General features: G+C 49.4%; 1 protein-coding gene across 1 annotated transcript; it reads right to left on the reverse strand.

Moving 5' to 3' along the window:
• Window positions 1–6,735: 6,735 nt before the first annotated feature.
• On the reverse strand, window positions 6,736–7,964 carry LOC149912487 (rho GTPase-activating protein 33-like). The gene is made up of 3 exons (XM_090131118.1): window positions 7,824–7,964; window positions 7,055–7,177; window positions 6,736–6,873 (listed from the first exon to the last, which is right to left on the reverse strand). The coding sequence occupies exons 1-3, from the start codon at window positions 7,875–7,877 to the stop codon at window positions 6,736–6,738; spliced, it is 315 nt and encodes a 104-aa protein (XP_089987244.1). The 5' UTR covers window positions 7,878–7,964.
• Window positions 7,965–19,063: the final 11,099 nt, after the last annotated feature.

Below are 19,063 nucleotides of genomic sequence, written 5' to 3' on the forward strand. Positions count from 1 at the left end.
AAATTCTTTTGCTTTGGGGAACAGATGGACTCGGAATGGAAGGACACGAGAAAAATGACATCTGATTGAGCTCAGCAGACTTGAGAGGTGGGCCTGGGTGAACCTCATGAGGTTCAGCACAGCCAAGTGCAAGGTTTGGCATTTGGGCCGGAGGAATCCCAGGCATTCTTTTGTCATCGTGGTGGTTTCCAATAGACCCCAACAATGAGACATCAGGTCGCCGTGTGGGCTCCTGGGTGACACTGCCATTGCCCAGCCATTGCAGCCTAGGGGCAAATAAAGTAAAATACTTCAGAAAGATCTCACACTGATTGCATATTTTACTGTTCTTTTACACAAAACAGAAGGGGAGGACAGCAGATGCATGCAGCTGCATCAACACCCAGGCTGCTAAAGGAATGGAAAGACAGAAACATCAAATATCAATGCGTTATTCTAATGCAAGGAGGGAAGCTTTTTTCAATGTTACTTTTTATCATTTAAAATAAGCAGTTGGCACTCTTACAGGAAAATCCTAGGCCCCAGGTTCTGACAGTGTGGCAATCTGGCACGGACTCAGCTGTGACTGATCCAAACAGTCTGTTCCAGATTTTAACATCCCTTCTATGCATTCACAAGTTTTCTCTCTTGACTTCCCCTTACAGCCGTTAGATGCCAGCAAAACATCCCACAAACACTCCTTAACTCTGTGCACACAGGCACCCATCCAACCAGAGCCATCAGTCATTCCCAGCCATGCGCTCTTCCTCCAATCATGGTCAGCATCACACGGCCGTCACGCAGCTCACTTGACTCAGTTTTTCTCTTCTTTCTGGAGGTGTCCTTGCTTCTCAGCCTTACCTTCTCGTGATGTTTATCTCGCTCTGCAGCTCCTGCTCTGAATAGGCTTTCTTGGATTCCCGCATGACAGGCACAAAATGCAGCCACAGCCCCTGCCACCAAGGTCAGCTCTTCAGCACACATTACCTGAGGAGCACTTGGCAACTCCTGCAACCTGAGCAGTGCCAGGAAGACTGTTTCACTTCTGCTTCTCCTGGCTCAGAAATTAATTTTCCTACCTAGAAAATGGAAAAAGAAAGAAAAAAAATCCTGACATAAAGCAGACACAAGGGTTACTATGGAATTCTGGAAGGCAAGGGATTTGCCCCCTATGATGAGAAGTTGAGTGCAAAGAACTCAGAAGAGCCATGAGCAGGTTGTGAACTTGTGGGTAAAATCAGGAACTGCAGCAGTGCAGGGCTTCTGGAGGTGAGGGTCTGCTACAGCCACCTGGAAAGAGAGCCTGTTGGTGGGAGCTGCTTACTGCAGCCAGCAGAAGCATCGCACTCACTGACTCTCATCCTGATGGGGGATTCCAGTCAGTCTGGGAAATCAGCATGGCTGGCTGCAAGCAATCTGACAGACTCCTGGAGTGCAGTGAGAATCACTCTGTGGTGCAGGCATTGGGCACAGCAAGCAGAAGGGAAGCATTGCTGGACATGGTGCACACCAGGGGTTACGACAGGAGGCGGTCAGGGCTGCAGTGACCATGCCCTCCTTGAGTTGGTGATCTCAAGGAATGCGGGCCTGGCAGGAAGCAAAGGCAGGAGCCTGAACTTCAGGAGAGCCAGCTGCAGGCTGTTCCAGGAATTCTTCGACGAGATGCTCTGGACAACTGTTTGTAGGGGCAAAGGGATGGAAAAGAGCTGGTCACTTTCTCAGAAAAAAACTTGCTCAGGTTGCACGCTGAGCTGCAGGAGAGGAAGGGGAGGAGGTGCCAGCACGGCTCTGCACGATGCTCTGCCACACTGGGCAGCTTGATCATGGCTCAGCAGTGGGATCCGACGTGGAGAAGGGGAGAAGGAAATCAAGGATGGGAGGGAGCCATCAGACACAGTCGGTGAGTGTCTGTGCAGTCTTGCAGACCCAGAGATTCCCAGGTTGTTTCTGCTTTTGTAGCATTTGTGTGCTGCAGGGTGAGCAAAAGGTTCTGCTTCTTGATTCTTCTGCAGGAGCCGCCTAAAAGGGAAATGGCCACTGAGCTGCAGACCAAGCAGTACTGCCTGACGTTGGCCAGGGGGAGCTTCTCCTGCCGCAGTGTGCTGATGACAGGTCTGGAGATGATCTGCAGGGCCAGTTCGTAGGTGGGAGCCAGGAAAGGACATGATGGGAGGAGGGAGGTGTTAAGCAACAGCCAACGCATGGAAATGCATCAGAAAGCCCTGAAAAGCATCACAAAGCCACAGCCAGGAAGCTTGGGAGTATCATGAGCAGCATCCAGGATGCGAGAGATTATTTGCTACCATGCCAAATGGTAGCAGAGCTCCCCCTGCAGACATCCCAAAGCAAGACAAAACAGGAACAAACCCGGAGCTGTGCTGCACGCACCCCACAGCCACAGCATTGCAAGCTGAGGTGCCTTGCTGTGTGCTGCATTCATCCCAGTCCGTGTGAATGAAGACTCTGGAGGCAGTCAAGGTGTTGATTGAGCACGAGTGTGCTTTTATTATTATATAAAGGACAGGAGGGTGTGAGAGGTCGATGGTGATGATGGGACTCATCCTGTCTTGTCATGGAGAGAGTGGCTCAGAGCTCTCAGTGCTGCTGTCCGGTGCCTGGGACTGGAGGCCTGATTGAAAGTCCCCCTGCAAGAGGCTCTGCTCCTCCTCACTGATGCTGACCTGCTCCTGCATGGAGGTGCTGCTGTTGGGGCACTCACACTGTGCTTCAGATGGGCTGCTCTGCAGAGACTCCTGGTTAAAATCCACACTTGTGACTGTGGTGTCTGGGAGGCACAGGTCAGCAACTTCAGCAGAGCCAGGTGTAATGAGAGCATGGACTTCGATGAGCTCCTTCTCTCCATTAATGTTGTTAGATGGAAGGCTGCTGTTGGAACTGCAGCAATTTGTGCTTCCTATGAGCTCTCCACTGATAGAAGCACAGAGAGCATCCTCGCTACTTGCCCTGGATCTTGTGGGTTGGCAAGGGCTCGATTCACCTAGAAAGGATACACAGGGATTAGTGTCAAACTTTCACAAGCTGAATTACAACAGTGGTTCTTGATCAGGGGTGAAGATTTAGGCACGGGATTGAACGCTAGAAAGAGATACAAGTGCAGAGCAAGCTTGAATTCTATGTTCCTGAAAAGCAGGGATTTGGAAGCTGCATTTGCACCCTTACCTGCCAGGACTACCACTGCTGTTTCTGAGGGCTGCCTGGCATTGCGCTGCAGTTGGCGTTTGCTGCCAGAGGATGGCTTCCTGAGGCTGAAGCAGCAACACCAACTGCTAGCTGGTGATTCCTCAGTCTTGCTGGGTGGATTTTGTCTGGAGAGAGAAAACAGCCAATGCTGTGAGTCGTGCGTGGTGCAGGGTGAGGGAAGAGCTGCACTGAGCTCTTGGCAGCAGTTGCTTGTTCCTAGCACTGCCTGGTTTCTGCAGGAAAACACAAAAGCCCACCCAAACAATGATGCTAGGTGCTGGAAAAGAAAGTCCTCTTTACCTGTCAAATGGAAAGTCAACGACGGTGTGGAATTTGCCCTGCCCAGCTGCAGGGCTTTCTTCCACTTCAATGTCCCTGCTGCTCTCTGTTACCACAGAAGAGGTGCTGTGGCCTCGCCTCTGTGCCTGTGCCTCCTCCAGGCTGAGCAGCTTTGTGGCAGCAGAAGAGACCCCCACAGACTTGGGCCCTGGGAGAGAACTGTGCCCTGTCAGGGAAAACCACAGGTAAGAGCGAGGATCAGAATACAGCAGCACAGCCACCAGAGTTCTGGGGGAGGTGCTGTACTTTTCTCAGGCTTGCTTATCCGAGCCACTGGAAGAAGAGGAGCCCTAAATAACCATGTGGGCAGAGGTGTGTTTATGGCAAAGGACACGGTCATAATGAAGAGCAGCTTACTGTATCAAAATAGGCAAGGAAAAACCCAAGGAAATGGGGGCAGGGAACTGAGAAAGCTTCGCTGCCACACTTGCATCAATCTTCTCCTGCGTGCAAACATAATAATGACAGTTTCCTCCTTGTGAAGTTTGGGCTTGGACATTCTCAGCATCCAGCAACAGGATGCCATACCCTAATGGAAGCCCAGAGGTCTGCTGTCCCCATGATGGTAAAAGAGTATCTCAAAGGTCCCGGAGAAGGCCTGCATTTGGTCAAGGTGTCAGGTCAAGATCAAGCTAATGGAGGAAGACACTTACCTGCTGCATCTGTGATGTCTGCTCTGGATTTGGAGCAGAAGAGGACGTCTGTGTGGTTGATGAGAAATTCCACCACATCCGACTGTGTCTGCAGCTCCATGCAGGCAGCTCTTCCGCTGGCGCAGGCAGACTCATTCTGCTGTGATCTGTAGAAAAGGCAGATTTTAGAAGTCATTTCTCCAAGACCGTTTCCCCGAGTCTGAATTGTTGCAGCCAAAAGCTGTCAGCTGAGGCTCTGGAGACTTCCGCAGTGGGCAATCAGTGATGCCACTGCAGAAATTCCCCTGGATGATCAAGGACACGTCAGTCCCATCTCAACAAGACTGCAGAAATTGTCACCTACACATTGTGCCCGTGGGGTTGGAGAACAGCCCAGGCTCCTGCTCTTCTGTCAGCCACAGATTTTACAGGAGAAGAGCACATTTGATGGAGAAAAAGAGAGGACTGTTTTTCTTAACTGGAGAACAGAGGAAGTGTTGAAACAGAACCAGAAGTTTACCTTAAGAGGTTTGGAGCCCACACAATGGCTAGGTTCTTGGCATGCATGTTTGTGATGGTGGAGCTCCCAGCCAGACACGCCAAGTGTCTCATCAGGAACTCCAGTGTCCTGGAAAACAAGAGAGGCAAACGTTCAGCAACAACGAGCATGCCGTGCTGCAATTCAGAAAGACAAAGGCTGGAACCGCATCGTTGCCCTCTGCAATGCAGCAGGGCTGAGCTCAGCAGGCTGAGGGCAGCACTGACCTGTAGTGAGGAGCGGGCAGCTGCTGGATGACGTCCTGCATTCTGAGCAGCCGCTCCTCCTCTGTAGCGGCACCAACAGCATCCTGGAGTAGTGCAGAAAGGGAGCGAGACACCAATCAGGCTAGTACAGCACTGCGAGTAAACCTCGTGGGGCTGACAGCAAAAGGGCCTCCGAGCTGGGGCACTGCTGCAGCCATCTGCCAAGAGGCCCAGGAAGAGGGAAATGAAAGACGTGGCCTTGTGCTTACCGAGAACTTGCCGTACAGCTGGTGGGTGAGCAGAGGGTTCGGGAGCTCCCTGAAGTACATCTTGCAGAGGGAGCTCACGCTGTGAATGTCACGGACGGTGAGCTCAGGAATCTGCTCCGACTCAAATTCCTGCCTGGAGAGAGGGACGCAAACCCGGTTGAGCGAGAGGAAGGCAAGCCCAAAGCCACACCAGATGCACTCAGGCTGTGTCAGTCGCAGCACTCTTACCGCAGCCTCTGGATGTTGGACGCGACGCCGGACAGGCGGTATATCCCCTGCACCACGCCGTGCTGCTCAATGAACTCAGCGCAGCTCTGGAGGACCTGGGGGACTGAAGAACACGTGCCAGCCGTCAGTGGAGCTCCTGATTCAAGTCCTGCTGCAGGCTGTGCTTCACATCCCATCCACTAAGCCCAGCCAGGCTTGGCTGAAGCAAATACAGATGTGCTTGTCTCTTAGGAGCATCCGCCTCACTTTATCCTTCAGCCATCAACTCCCATTACACGTGTCTCCACGGCTATCAGCCTGCCCCCTGCTAGATATGAGCTCCCTTTCATCTTCTTTAGATGCCCAGCAGAGGAAGATCTCAGGAATGGGCTGCTCCTTACCATCACGACCGGAGTGGAGAAGATGCTCTCCCAGGTCACAGCCAAACACCCTTTCCTTCTTCACCTCCCGCTCGGTTGGCTTCTTTGGGCGGGCCTTCACCAAGGAACGAAGGAAGGTGAGGATCTTGCTGCGTTTCTTGGGCTCTGCACAACAAAAGGAAGAAACCAGGTCATTTCAGGTTTGGCTCCGTTGGACGAGGCCGAGCACAGCACATTCTACAGAGCACGTCAGAACGGGAAGAACATTACCAACCAGTACATACAAAAAGGGATTTTCCCCATCTCTGGAGGAGCCCAAGGCCAGGTTGGATGGGGCCCTGGGCAGCCTGGTCTAATCTGACAATAAATGTGGGGGCTGGGAGACCATCCTGAGGCGGGAGGGTTGGAGCATGATGATCCCTGAGGTTCCTTCCATCCCAAGCCATTCTATGAAGATTCTATACTTTCCCCAAGTCCAATCATAAACACAGGAGGATTGGGCCAAATCTCTGCCCCATGGTGTGCATGAAGAATCATCAACCCAGAGAACAATGTGGGATGGATAAAGGAGGTACTAAACATGGAACACACCCCAAAAAAGACTTCATTTTGCTTCCCCACACCATCAACTGCAACATCCATACCTGGCTTTGGCACTGAGTTGATGAGTGCCTCAGGAATGTTCTTATTAATGAGTTCTACACACTCCCCTGAGAAAAATCCAACCTGTAACAAGAAGAAAAGAGAGGCCAACTATTGCATGCAGCACTTCTCAGATCTGAACTGTTAAACCAAAAGCCACATAACATTTCCCTCGGAACGTGCTTGCCTGACGTTCCATAAGACTATCCAGCAGAAAATGGCCATAGTTCACAGCATAAAGGTAACAATTTTTCAACATTTGCAGCCAAAGACAAGGTCCTCTGACACAGACACAGGGAAACTGTTTATGTCCATTAGGCATCCTATGCAGGCAGAGCAGCTCTAAGCTGAGATTCCTGCCTCTACTGGAGTTGCACTCTCCAGTCTGAAGCTTGTGCCTACCTGGAAGCCGAGCTTGCCTCTCCACCAGGGGGTCAGCTCCTTTGGTGGCATGTCGATGACACACACGATGTCTCCCACCTGCAAGAGATTGCAACGTCAATCCCAGCTTCAGCACGGCTGGGAGGAAAGCACAGCTCAAATGACTGCATTCTTCTGCACTGCCAAACATGGCCGAGCATGAGAGCACTTGCACCAGTGCAGCTCTGAAGGCATTTGCCACTGTAGAATTGAGCAACAAGGAATGCCTTGAACTGCTTACCTCAAAGGAGAGTTCATCCGCTGCCTGGGCAACGTATCTCTTAATAGCATGGGCAGCAGCAATAGCTGGAACATTCACAAGTGCCACCTCATGGTCCAGCAGGGGCTTCCCCTTGTTCTCAGTCTGAAACAGAGAGCACAGGCCACGGTGAGGAGCTGGGAACCAACAAGGAGGATTTCAAGGTGAGGAGCACGTCTGCAGAGAAAGCTGCAGGAAATGCACTCGGTCCTTATCGTGGGCACTTCAGAAGGAACTGCAAGTCTAATAACGGCTGTTTCTCTCCCTGGTGTGCAGCAGGCACACGCCAGGCAATGCTGCATCTCTCCCCACCCAGACTAAGCAGCAATGGCACTGACGCAGACAGGTGGCCTTGTCCATTTTGCCCCCTCCTTTCCTGCGCTCTTTGTGCAGGAAGGCTGACTGTTTCAGATGCTAGGAGACCGTGAAGAGGGAAACCAAAGCTACGGCTGCAGTTACAAGGTGCAAACAGTGCCATTGCAAGCACCAAGCAGCTCTCTTGAGCAGTCCAACCAACAGCGAGGCCAAACAGAGCAGAGAATGATTGTTGTTTCTGCAGCCATTTCAAGGGAAAAGTCAGTAGAGGACAAACACAACAGCCGAGATGGCTCTGGTACTTTTATAAACTTGCCACGCTTGCACTACTGTCTTGCCACAGAGGAGCTCTCTTGGAAAGCAGGAGAGCACATCTGCGGCTCACTCTGCTGGCTGCAGTCAGGGAACAAAGACCAATCAGAGCTTCATACTCTACCTCTGTCCATGCCAGGTCAGGCCCACAGCTGATCTCGCTGCACGCCACAGCCATCAGCGTAGGTGTGACAAGCTGGAACTGAAAAGAAACACACTTTTATTTTCTCTGTTCACATCTCTGCTGTGCTCCCTACAGCTGTCGGGCACACTCACACAGCCCAAGCACGCCTGCTGGTGTCCCTGGTGATGCTGTGCAGCTCTGCACAAGCTGGGGCTGGGACTCTTTGCCTAAGGGATTGCTTTCCATAAAACCAGCTGGTCACAGCACCACAGACAGCATCCTTCTGAGGGCTGAGCTTCAGAGCACGTGGAGAAAACCCACACGTGACCAGCGTCCCATCAAAGCTGGATGAGGCTGTGCTACTAAACACGGGGCGTCACGGGCTGCTAAAGCATGTGGGGGGACAAAGCATGGCAGGTACCTGGCAAGAGATCAGAACGAGGGAGAGAAATCTCTCGAATCCGCAGCCGTTCCTTGTCACTTTGCTCTGATCTTCCACGAGCAAAAGCTGCACCAGGGAAGCAGGCAGAGGGTGGAGAGAGGAGAGAGAAAGAGCAGGTCAGTTTGCTTCCACGGTTTAGCAAAGAATACGAGGGAAAATCCAAAATCTGCCCTCCCTCAACTTAAAAACTTAAGTTTTCAACTTAAAACCATTTCCTCTTGTCCTGCAGTTATCTACCCTTTCAAAGAGTTGATTCCCCTCCTCTTTTTAGGCTCCCTTTAGGTACTGAAGGCTGCCATGAGGTCACCCCACAGCCTTAATTTCTCCAGGCTGAACAAGCCCAGCTCCCTCAGCCTGTCTTTGTAGGGGAGGTGCTCCTGTCCCCTGATCATCTCTGTGGCTCGCCTCTGGACCCTCTCCAACAGCTCCCTGTCTTTCTGGACACTGTAGTGCAGCTGGGGCCTCACAAGAGCAGAGCAGGGGGGGACGATCACCTCCCTGTCCCTCATGGCCACCCCTCTGCTGATGGAGAGAATGTGATCCTATGAGCTCTGCCAGCCAGCAGTTCTCAGCACTCACTGTCCCCCCGTCTCTCCCACACTGTCTCAGCTTACCTACAAGGTGCTGCACAGGACGGTGTGAAGACAAAGGGACGCAGTCGGTGCACAAGTGCAACAAGCGAGCTGCTCAGTCAGAGCTCCAGCGCTCCAATGAAGGGACGCAGCACGCACTGCTCCTCCCCTCATTCTAGCCCTTATGACATCACTGAGGGCCACCAGGCTGCTCCACCACGGACAGGGTGGGGAGGCAAGACCAGTCACAAGGGCAGAAGATTCCAACAGCCCAGCCCAACGTTCTGGAATCAGGGGCTGCTTGGAATTCTACCCCAGCCAAATCCTGGAGAAGCTGGCACGGGGTCGTCATGACCAAAGCGCAGGACCTGGCGCTTGCTCTTGTTGAGCCTCGCACAACTGGCCTCAGTGCATCCCTCTGGAGGGCCTTCCTGCCCTCAGCCAGATGGACGCTTCCTCCCAGCAGCGTACCTTGCAGTGCTGGGCCCATGTCAAATCCACACTAGAGTGGGTTTTGTTACATTCAAGGGCATGTTGCAGCACCCATCTATTTCACCTGGAAGGAAATAAAGAGGAGATGGGAGAAACACAGAACTACTGCCAGACTGCTTTATCCCTTTCTTAGCCCAACTTCCCTTGCCTCATCCCCTACCCCAACTCCTGGATGATGCCCACGGGCTGATAGTTGGATCTCAAGTCCATAGGACTCCTTTCACAGGGCTCCATCAAAAAGGCTGTCACACTTGTTCCGTACACTCACACTGACCCAGCAGTGGTATCACAGTCACTTAACACACACACAACAACCAAACCCCGAGCATGCACATCCCTTCCTGCGTGACTGCAGCCCACAGCTCCCCTTCACACCTCCGTGGATCTCTGGTGTTTTACACGGATGCAGCCTCGCTGCAGCTCCGTGGCTGTCACACAAGGCCTGCAGGACCTCTTTCTCTGCAAACCCCGTCTGCAGGCATTGGTTCACGAGGTTCACCTCCTGCCCTCCTGAGCAAAAACAAGCACTAAGAACAAGAGCAAAGCACGCTGGACTCGACCTGGCTGGATCCCCAACCCTCAGTCCTGTCAGACGGACCCTGGTGTGGAGACTCATCCCCAAAGCCTGGCTGGACATCAGCACAGGCATCATTCTTCAAACGCCCCATCCAAGCAGCAAGGGATCAAAGCGTTGGCACAGCTGAAACAGAAATGCTGTGTGAGTTTCCTGTTAGCACTGAGCAGGAACAAATCTACCGCTGAGCAGCAGGATGTGAGACAAGCAGCAGAAGACACCCAACCTGCAGAACCAGCTCGTTTGGGGTCGGTCCAGATGTTTGTCTGCTCCCTTCCCTGGCCCAGGCCAAGCTTGTGAGCTGCTCCTCCTTGGTGCAGGGGGAAATGGTGCAGATGCCATGTGGTGGCTATGCACAGCATGCCTTGGACTTGCTTTTCCTCTCTCCATCTGCCATTAGCAAACAGCATCTCCAGCCTCCAGAGATCACTGAGTCCAACCCCTGCACAACAGTGAAAAAAAAAGATATGATAAGGGGTACTTAAAGCACAGCATCTGTAATCAGATCAGACTCCTGCACTGTGAAGACTTCCATGAGTATTCCTGCAGAGTGCATCACTTAGTCTCTCCTAAGCCTTGTGTTCATGGTTTTCCTGTAAGAGCTTGTCTAAACACTGCCTGTAATCGTGGTTATGCTAGAAGCATTTGGATTTCTTGATCCTCAGTGTAATTTCAATAACAAATCCAGATGTTTTTTTGTTAGGGACAGCTTTCAATTTCTCAACTGAAATTTCAATATTGCATTAGGTGTTGACAACCACGGGGCTGCAGTACAGAGAATTACAGGAAGATGAATTTCTCCATCTCCATGCTCCTAGATATTTATGGTTACAGTGATGTAGTTATATACAAAGTTGCAAGATACCAAAGCTAGAATAACCTCTTGGTGCAGCAGGATGTCTGGAGCCCAAGTGCAGAGTCTCAGTGTTCCCAAGCCTTGAAGAGGTGCACCGTATGTGCTGGGGCTGATGACACAGACACTGGAGCAAGGCCAGTGTGATGTTAGAAACTTGACCAGCAGCTGATCTGTTGTCAGCCATTTCTGGACACAAACGGGATCTGGTCGACTTAGGACATGACCTTTGGGCTGGAGAGCAACTCCCCGAGGAATCACACAGCCACTGCAGACCGTTGGCAAGAACCCCATACCAAAACAGCTCATCTGCAATCAGTTTTTAATCTGTGCAGCAGTGAGTGGAACAGGCGCACGCTCTCTGGAATTGCAGGAATGTTCACAAGTGGAATGTACATCACCTGTGTGCTCCAGCTCTTCTGTGTGCATGCTAGGAGCAGTGATCCCCCTGCACCCAGGGCTGCAATAAGGTCCTGTGGGCTTTCTAACCTGCCCACCAGCAGCCCAGGCTGCCCAGAGCCACATCCAGCCTGGCCTTGGATGCCTGCAGGGATGGGGCATCCACAGCCTCCCTGGGCAACCTGTTCCAGTGCCTCACCACCCTCTGGCTGAAAAACTTCCTCCTCACATCCAACCTAAAAATCAACACCCCCCGTCTCAGTTTAAAGCCATTCCCCACTTGTCCCATCACTATCCACCCTCCAAAACAAAACACCTCGGCTGTTCAACACTGAAAGAGCAAAATAACCCACAGCTCTTACTTCCACTGTATGCATTTAATTCCAAACTTAAGGTCACAGGTTAATTACTCATGTGATCCTTCCTGACAGAAGAACTACTCGTAGTGATGTGTAGGAGTAAGGAACAGTTTGAAAAGGTCATGGACATATTAGAACTTGCAGCATTTATCTTAATAGATACCTACATTGCAAAGCATTTTGTAAAACACACGTTACAAGTACTGTGCATTGGATTACACTATATCAAACTCTAAGTAACAATACAGGTTGCTTTTAAATCTACACTTACATGCTAACTCCTTGATAAAATTCCTGACTGCCTTCAGTTTTATAGCCAAAGCAGTGTTTGAGCTGGTAATGTACTCTTGAACAGCACTGCTGCCTTCAGCATTTGCATGTTTAGATCTGAAAAGAGAACTTGGTCATTATTTCACGATGAGAGAATCCTATATGACAAAACAGAATTACAAAAATCTGACAATACTGTAAAATGCCAGCGTAAGAATGTGGCTTTGATTTTTTTTTTTTTTTTTTTTTTTAAATGGTGAGTGTACCATTAATTCAAGACAAGAATTTTGTTTGTAAGTCTATCTCTATAACTGTTCTTGGCATCATTCTGTAGGATGAACTAGATACATGGAATTTGGCACTGGCTCCCCAGGGCAGTGGTTTGGCACTGAGCTGACAAAGGCCAAAGAGCATTTGCACAATGCTCTCAGACACAGGGCTTGACCCATAGGAGGTCCGGTGTGGAACCAGGAGGTGGAATACATGATCCTCGAGGTCCCTTCCAAATACAGATATTCCATCATCCTGTAATACTTATATTCCCAAGTCCTGTACGCAGTGCTCAGGTGCTTAATTGAAAGGTTCCATGAAACAGTGAGGTATCTATGTCCCTTTACCACCCAGTTATTCAATTTGCCACGTGGATCTTTTATCCAGTCACATTAAAAAACCCCTCAAAGTATTTCCTTCAGTCTTCCATTCTGATAGAGCTTTCTGGAGCAAATAAAGAGTTGCAACTCAGAATGTCCACACCTCCCTTCCTGCACCCTGCATACTTTTTTCATTGCACTGTGATTACGTACCATTCTATTGTCACCCTCATTCTGTCATTATCTAGGCAGTTTACTGACATTAAATTTTCCAGCAACAGATGCCCACAAGTACAGCCAGCCTGGACTTATTTCCAATACTTATCTTTGTCCTGATGTCCTTGTAGGAGCTGGGACATTTCTCCATCTCAGCAGCAGAGGGCAGGAGGGGTCCAAGGTGAGGGCACGCTCTCCTCTATTTTTCTGGCACTCAAAGACAAAGGGAACAAGAAAACCAGATGTGTTTCCCTGCCCATGGCAAACACCAGCCTTTCCATCCTTACAGTCCTTCCTGCCATCAGCAGAGACATTTTGCTTTCTTGTGCCACTTCATCCCTTTAGCATCTGGCATTCTAACAAAAAAGTACTTACAAGGAATTTTAATATTTTCATATTAAATGTCAGAATTAGAACCATTATGTTTACCAAATATTTAAAACGTTCAACCCAGTGATAAGTGAAGTGATGTTGTATTTAGCATTCAGATAAGAACTTGTAAAGGAAGTAAAAAGTGCTGCTTTCATAAACTATAGTCTCATTGTCAGGCCTTGCACTGTCTCAGCAGATTATTACAGAATGTTCATTCAAGCAGGAATTCAGAGATGCGTCTGAATTGATAACAACAACGAGTAATTAAGAAAGCTTGACTGCAGTCTGCTTGAGGATTCCAGTCTGAAGTGTGTTCCACCTGGTGACAACTGGGAATGTCTTTCTCTCACCATTAGAACCATTGCACCTCTGACTAAACACATAGCTAATCACCACTGAAAACTAACTACATGTTGATTAACATTCAGAGAGAATGTGCAGGTGTCCTTTTAGGAACTGGCCTACAGTATGCTAAGAGGGATGGATGTGGGGACATGAGGATAACGTGCCCTCTGCCTGTTAAGACAGCCCCAGCAGAGCAGGTCAGCAGGCTGAAGAGCTGCGTGGGTCACCAGGGCTCAGAGACTTCACTCGGCCATCTGAAAGTTGAGGGCCTTCAGCCCAAGCTGCCCTTTTCCATGCAGGCAAGGAGGCCAAGAGAAGGTGGATCGGCACGGTTCTGGTGCAGACAGGGGCTGCAGTGTGAGCAGGCCTACACAGACAAGGCTGTGCCCACACAGAGTGACAGCAGCTTTCGCTGTGAGCAGATTCCCAGGGGGCCTGAGCCATGGCAGTTCTTGATGGCAGCATGTTCCAATCAGCCCTGGAAGTCTTCTCTGGACGTCTGTCGCATTCTGGAATCCACACTGAGGACGCAGTCGCTGTGTCAGAGCAGCTGGCAGAGTCACGGGGAACCGTGACGTAGTTGGCCCAGGGAGCAACAACAAGGCCTGCACTGCTCAGCCAGCCCAGGCCAAAGGGGAGCACGAGAGAGAGCAGAGGAGAGAGGGGGGGAAAGAGGGCCAGGAAGGAAAGGCCTGTGCCTGAATGGACGTGTAGCAGCAGCTGCTGACAGCAAACTCGGTGATGGCAGGGGCACAGCAGAGCAGTGCAATGCTGGCAGCTTCCTGTGTCTTTCACACAGGCACTGCAGACATGGCCAGCACTGGGAGATCAGCAGAACTGCTGCACACCTCTGCCAGCCCAGGCCAGAGGAGTGCAGAACAGTGAGCTGCTGCTGAGGGGAGAGAGGATGGCCTGAGAGCTGACCTGAGAGGCAGGGCTGGCTGTGTTACAGCAGCCTCTGTGTCCTCCTCCTGTGTCTGTGAGGGCCAGAGGGCCAGAAGAGAACATGCCCAGACAACGAAGCCCTGCTGTCCTCTGCTGCTCAGCTGGAGAGATGTTCCGCCTTCCTGAAGGACGCTGATCCAAAGGGAAGGAATCAAAGGAAGTCCAGGCTGGCTGTCCTTGTGGGCATCAGCTGCTGGCAGCTGCCTCTGTGCTGCCATGGGCAGGGCACAGCACACACAGTGTTTGCAGTTCCCTGTGTGACACTGGCCCTGGTGACCTGACAGCCATAGGGAGACAAGAGAAAGAGCTGCCTCCCTCTGCCAGATGAGGCAAAGGTGAGAATCCCAGAATCACAGCATGGCCCGGGTTGGAAAGGAGCTCAAGGTTCATGAATCTCCAACCCTTGGCTCTCCAAGGGTGCACAGGGGGCTTTGTTCTCCCTGTGGTGCAGCTTCAGTGCCAACTCACAGCTGAGCTGGTTGGCACACTGTGACAGCCTGCCGCTCTGAAGCTCTTGGGGCAGTGCTCAGTTCTTTCTGAAGTACTCTGCAAAATGCTGCTTCTCCTTCACCAAGTCTGTTTCCAGACAGACGTCTTTTTCTCCTCTGTACACACAAACAGTATCTTGTAACTCCCTGGCACAGTGCTCAGAAGTGATACTTCTGGAAGCACGTCAGAGAAAAGTGGCCTTGTCCCAGTGGACTTTCAGAGCAGATGAGAACAAGTCTTGGTTGACGGCTTTCTTCTGCTTCTGGAACTGCACAGCCAGGTTGTGTGTTGTCATACTTTATGCCAGAGTGCCAAACTGAAGCAGTTTCTGCAACTTCTTTTTTTCATACTTGTCACTCTTTGCTATTTCTGAGACCTTAACTTAGTCATTTTTAATGCGCTCTCATCTAAACTACTGTGTCCTCCAGTGTCAGTGTTGTATGAATCAGGACTGTGGGATTTCATCAGTGAAAGGATTCTGCTCTAATGACTGTCATTCTAAAGCTGATATTGTTTCTACCGCATCAGGCTTGCATGAAGCATCTTTGATCAACAGAGAAATCAGAAAAATTGCTTTTCCTATTGCAGTTTCCTTTTAACTAGTGATGAAAGCTGTCAGTTTATTTTTGGCACCAGAAATCCTGGGATGCAACCAGGTTAGAGAAGAAGTGAAACTGAGTCAACAGTTAGGGAACACAGATGAGATAGCATCACACAGCTCTGGAAAAGATGTTCCAGCTCTGTGTCTACCTACACCTTCAGGAGATGAAAAGTACTGGCTTACTGAGGTGTCCTGGGTTGCAGGTTCTGTTAATCTCCATTTTTGGAAGAGCTGCTTGCAATAAATACCTTGTAAGGTGAATGAGCTTGATAGAAGTAGGGTGTGAAGGAGATGGATTTGCTGTTTCCCTGAAGGTGCAGGAGTATTGCTGTGCCTACAGCCAGTAAACAAGGCAGAAATCACTGTGTTCCTCAGAATGAAAAGCAAAAGAATACAAATCTTTTTGTGAGTGACAGCACGCCTGAATGAAGCACAAATCTAAACATTTAAAATAAGGGCTAGTGTCAAAGTGACTCGCAGTATTTCTCGTGAAGAAATGTTTGATGCTTCTTTATGAAAGTCGTCATAACAAAAGTGTACTGATGTCTTTGCTGAGGATTTCCTTGGTTCCAGCCTGAAGGTGTGCGCAGGCATGAGCAGGCAGTGCTGAGCTGCAGGTGAGTGCCTGTGTCCCACAGCAGGAAACCCGTGGATGTCTTCAGGGGTTTGAAATGGGCAGAGCTGAGAAACCTGCAGGCTTTCACTGACATTGTCCTCTGCTTTATTTTGTAATCTTAGTTTCACCAATGCTTTCCAATATGATTTTTGTATGAATGCAGATACATGGGATAGGATTTAAAGTTTTTATGGTGCTGCTGTATAATTTTCTGTGGTCATCATAAGCCAATAAAAAAAATAAATGGTAATCAGGCAATCTATTAACAACCTGTGGCACGTATCAAAACAATGAAATTCCTTGCAGGAAGACAATATTGCTATACAATAATGTGGCTATCCAAAACTGTTAATTATACTTGATGAGCTGGAGATAATCCTGAAATGCGGGACTTTGATCTTAGCCAAGAATAATAAAAGTTATTATCATTCTTAAATTGGCAGCTGCTATCAAACGCCTGTGTCTTATTTCCCTTTTAGTAACACTGGCTAAATCAGAGAAAGTGATAAAAGAATTTCATGATTGCAGCTTAGGGATTCTTTCCCACTTGACAAGAAGTAATCTATGTCCAAAAATGTCTGTAAATACTTTTTCTATATTCTTTGGCCAGATGTATTGATATTTGAGATGAATGGCAAAAACATTTTGCGTACAAAGATAAACAATGCAAATTTCCTGGGTTGATTTAGAGAAAAAAGCTCCGGTTATCTGATCGTTTCCATGCAGAAATAAGATTTACAGAAAAATTCTCATTATTACAATTCATGCTTGAATAAGTTCAAAAAAGAGACGTGGGGGATGTTGTTTCAATTCCGTCTGATTGTAGGAAGGACTGTCAGGATGGAAAGGCTAGTGTCTGCCATGGGCAAAGAAACACTTCTGGTTTTCATGTTCCCTTTGTCTTTGAGTGCAAGAGGCCATGAGGAGAGTGTGCCCTAAACTTGGACCCTTTTTGACCATTGCAGCAGAGATGGAGAAGTGTTCAACCTTCTAGAAGGACTTCAGGACAAAGATATGTAATGAAAATAAGTCCAGGCTGGCTGTCCTTGTGGGCATCAGCTACTGACATCTGCATAGCTGTTGCTATGGGAATGGCAGAACAGGTGGAATCTTGCATATCCGTGTGTGACATAAGCACTGGTGAATTCAAAGCCAGAGGGGTATAATAGAAACAGCATCACCTCCCTGCCAGATTAGGCAAAGGGTGAGTGGGATGTTGTTTCAATTAGTGCTGATGGCAGGAAGACTGTAAGGATGGAAAGGCTGGTGTTTGCCATCGGGCAGGGAAACACATCTGGTTTTCATCTTCTCTTTGTCTTTGAGTGCCAGAAAAATAGAGGAGAGTGTGCTCTAACCTTGGACCCCTCCTGCCCTCTTCTGCTGAGATGGAGAAATGTTCCAGCTTCTAGAAGGACATCAGGACAAAGATATGTAATGAAAATAAGTCCAGGCTGGCTGTCCTTGTGGGCATCAGCTGCTGGCATCTGCATTGCTGCTTCCATGAGCATGGCAAAGCAGGTGAAAGATTGCTTTTCCTTGACTGACACTGGTTCTGTTGACTTGAAAGCTAGAGGGATGCAATAGCAAGAGCTGCAACCTCTGCCAGACATGGCAAAGGTGAGTGGGATGTTGTTTCAATTAGTGCTGATGTCAGGAAGGACTGTAAGGATGGAAAGGCTGGTGTTTGCCATGGGCAGGGAAACACATATGCTTTTCATCTTCTCTTTCTCTTTGTGTGCCAGAAAAAGAGGAGAGTGTGCCCTAACCTTGGACCCCTCCTGCCCTCTTCTGCTGAGATGGAGAAATGTTCCAGCTTCTAGAAGGACATCAGGACAAAGATATTGAATGAAAATAAGTCCAGGCTGGCTGTCCTTGTGGGCATCAGCTGCTGGCATCTGCATTGCTGCTTCCATGAGCATGGCACGGCAGGTAAAAGATTGCTTTTCCTTGACTGACAAAGGAGCTCTTGACTTGAAAGCTAGAGGGAAGTAACAGAATGAGCTGCAACCTCTGCCAGACATGGCAAAGGTGAGTGGGATGTTGTTTCAATTAGTGCTGATGTCAGAAAGGACTGTAAGGATGGAAAGGCTGGTGTTTGCCATCGGGCAGGGAAACACATCTGGTTTTCATTTTCTCTTTCTCTTTGAGTGCCAGATAAACAGGGGAGAGTGTGCCCTCACCGTGGAACTCTCCAGCCCTCTTCTGCTGAGATGGAGAAATGTTCCAGCTTCTAGAAGGACATCAGGACAAAGATATGTAATGAAAATAAGTCCAGGCTGGCTGTCCTTGTGGGCATCAGCTGCTGACATCTGCATTGCTGCTGCCATGAGCATGGCAAAGCAGGTAAAAGATTGCTTTTCCCTGAATGACACAGGAGCTCTTGACTTGACAGCTAGAGGGATGCAATAGAAAGAGCTGCAACCTCTGCCAGACATGGCAAGGGTGAGTGGGATGTTGTTTCAATTAGTGCTGATGTCAGAAAGGACTGTAAGGATGGAAAGGCTGGTGTTTGCCATTTGGCAGGGTAACACATCTGGTTTTCATTTTCTTTCTCTTTGAGTGCCAGATAAACAGGGGAGAGTGTGCCCTCACCGTGGAACTCTCCAGCCCTCTTCTGCTGAGATGGAGAAATGTTCCAGCTTCTAGAAGGACATCAGGACAAAGGTATGTAATGAAAATAAGTCCAGGCTGGCTGTCCTTGTGGGCATCAGCTGCTGGCATCTGCATTGGTGCTGCTGCAATGAGCATGGCATAGCAGGTAAAAGATTGCTTTTTCCTTTACTGACACTGGTTCTGTTGTCTTGAAAGCTAGAGGGATGCAATAGAAAGAGCTGCAACCTCTGCCAGACATGGCAAAGGTGAGTAGGATGTTGTTTCAATTAGTGCTGATGAAAGGAAGGACTGTAAGGATGGAAAGGCTGGTGTTTGCCATGGGCAGGGAAACACATCTGGATTTCATCTTCTCTTTCCTTTTGTGTGCCAGAAAAAGTGGAGACTGTGCCCTCACCTTGGACACCTCCTGCCCTCTTCTGCTGAGATGGAGAAAAGTTCCAGCTTGTAGAAGGACATCAGGACAAAGATATGTAATGAAAATAAGTCCAGTCT

This window comes from Phasianus colchicus, chromosome Z (genome assembly GCF_987193195.1).
Source record: "Phasianus colchicus chromosome Z, bPhaCol1.hap1.1, whole genome shotgun sequence".
In the NCBI taxonomy this organism is placed as follows: Eukaryota; Metazoa; Chordata; class Aves; order Galliformes; family Phasianidae; genus Phasianus; species Phasianus colchicus.

Bases quoted from the DNA above. Each gene is read 5' to 3' on its own strand.
- LOC149912487 (XM_090131118.1), bottom strand. From the start codon at position 7,877: ATGGCTGTGGCGTGCAGCGAGATCAGCTGTGGGCCTGACCTGGCATGG. The intron at 7,178-7,823 runs GTAGAGTATGAA...TCTCTGTTTCAG, and splicing joins CTGACCTGGCATGGACAGAG to ACTGAGAACAAGGGGAAGCC. The intron at 6,874-7,054 runs GTAAGCAGTTCA...AATCTCTTGCAG, and splicing joins CGGATGAACTCTCCTTTGAG to GTGGGAGACATCGTGTGTGT.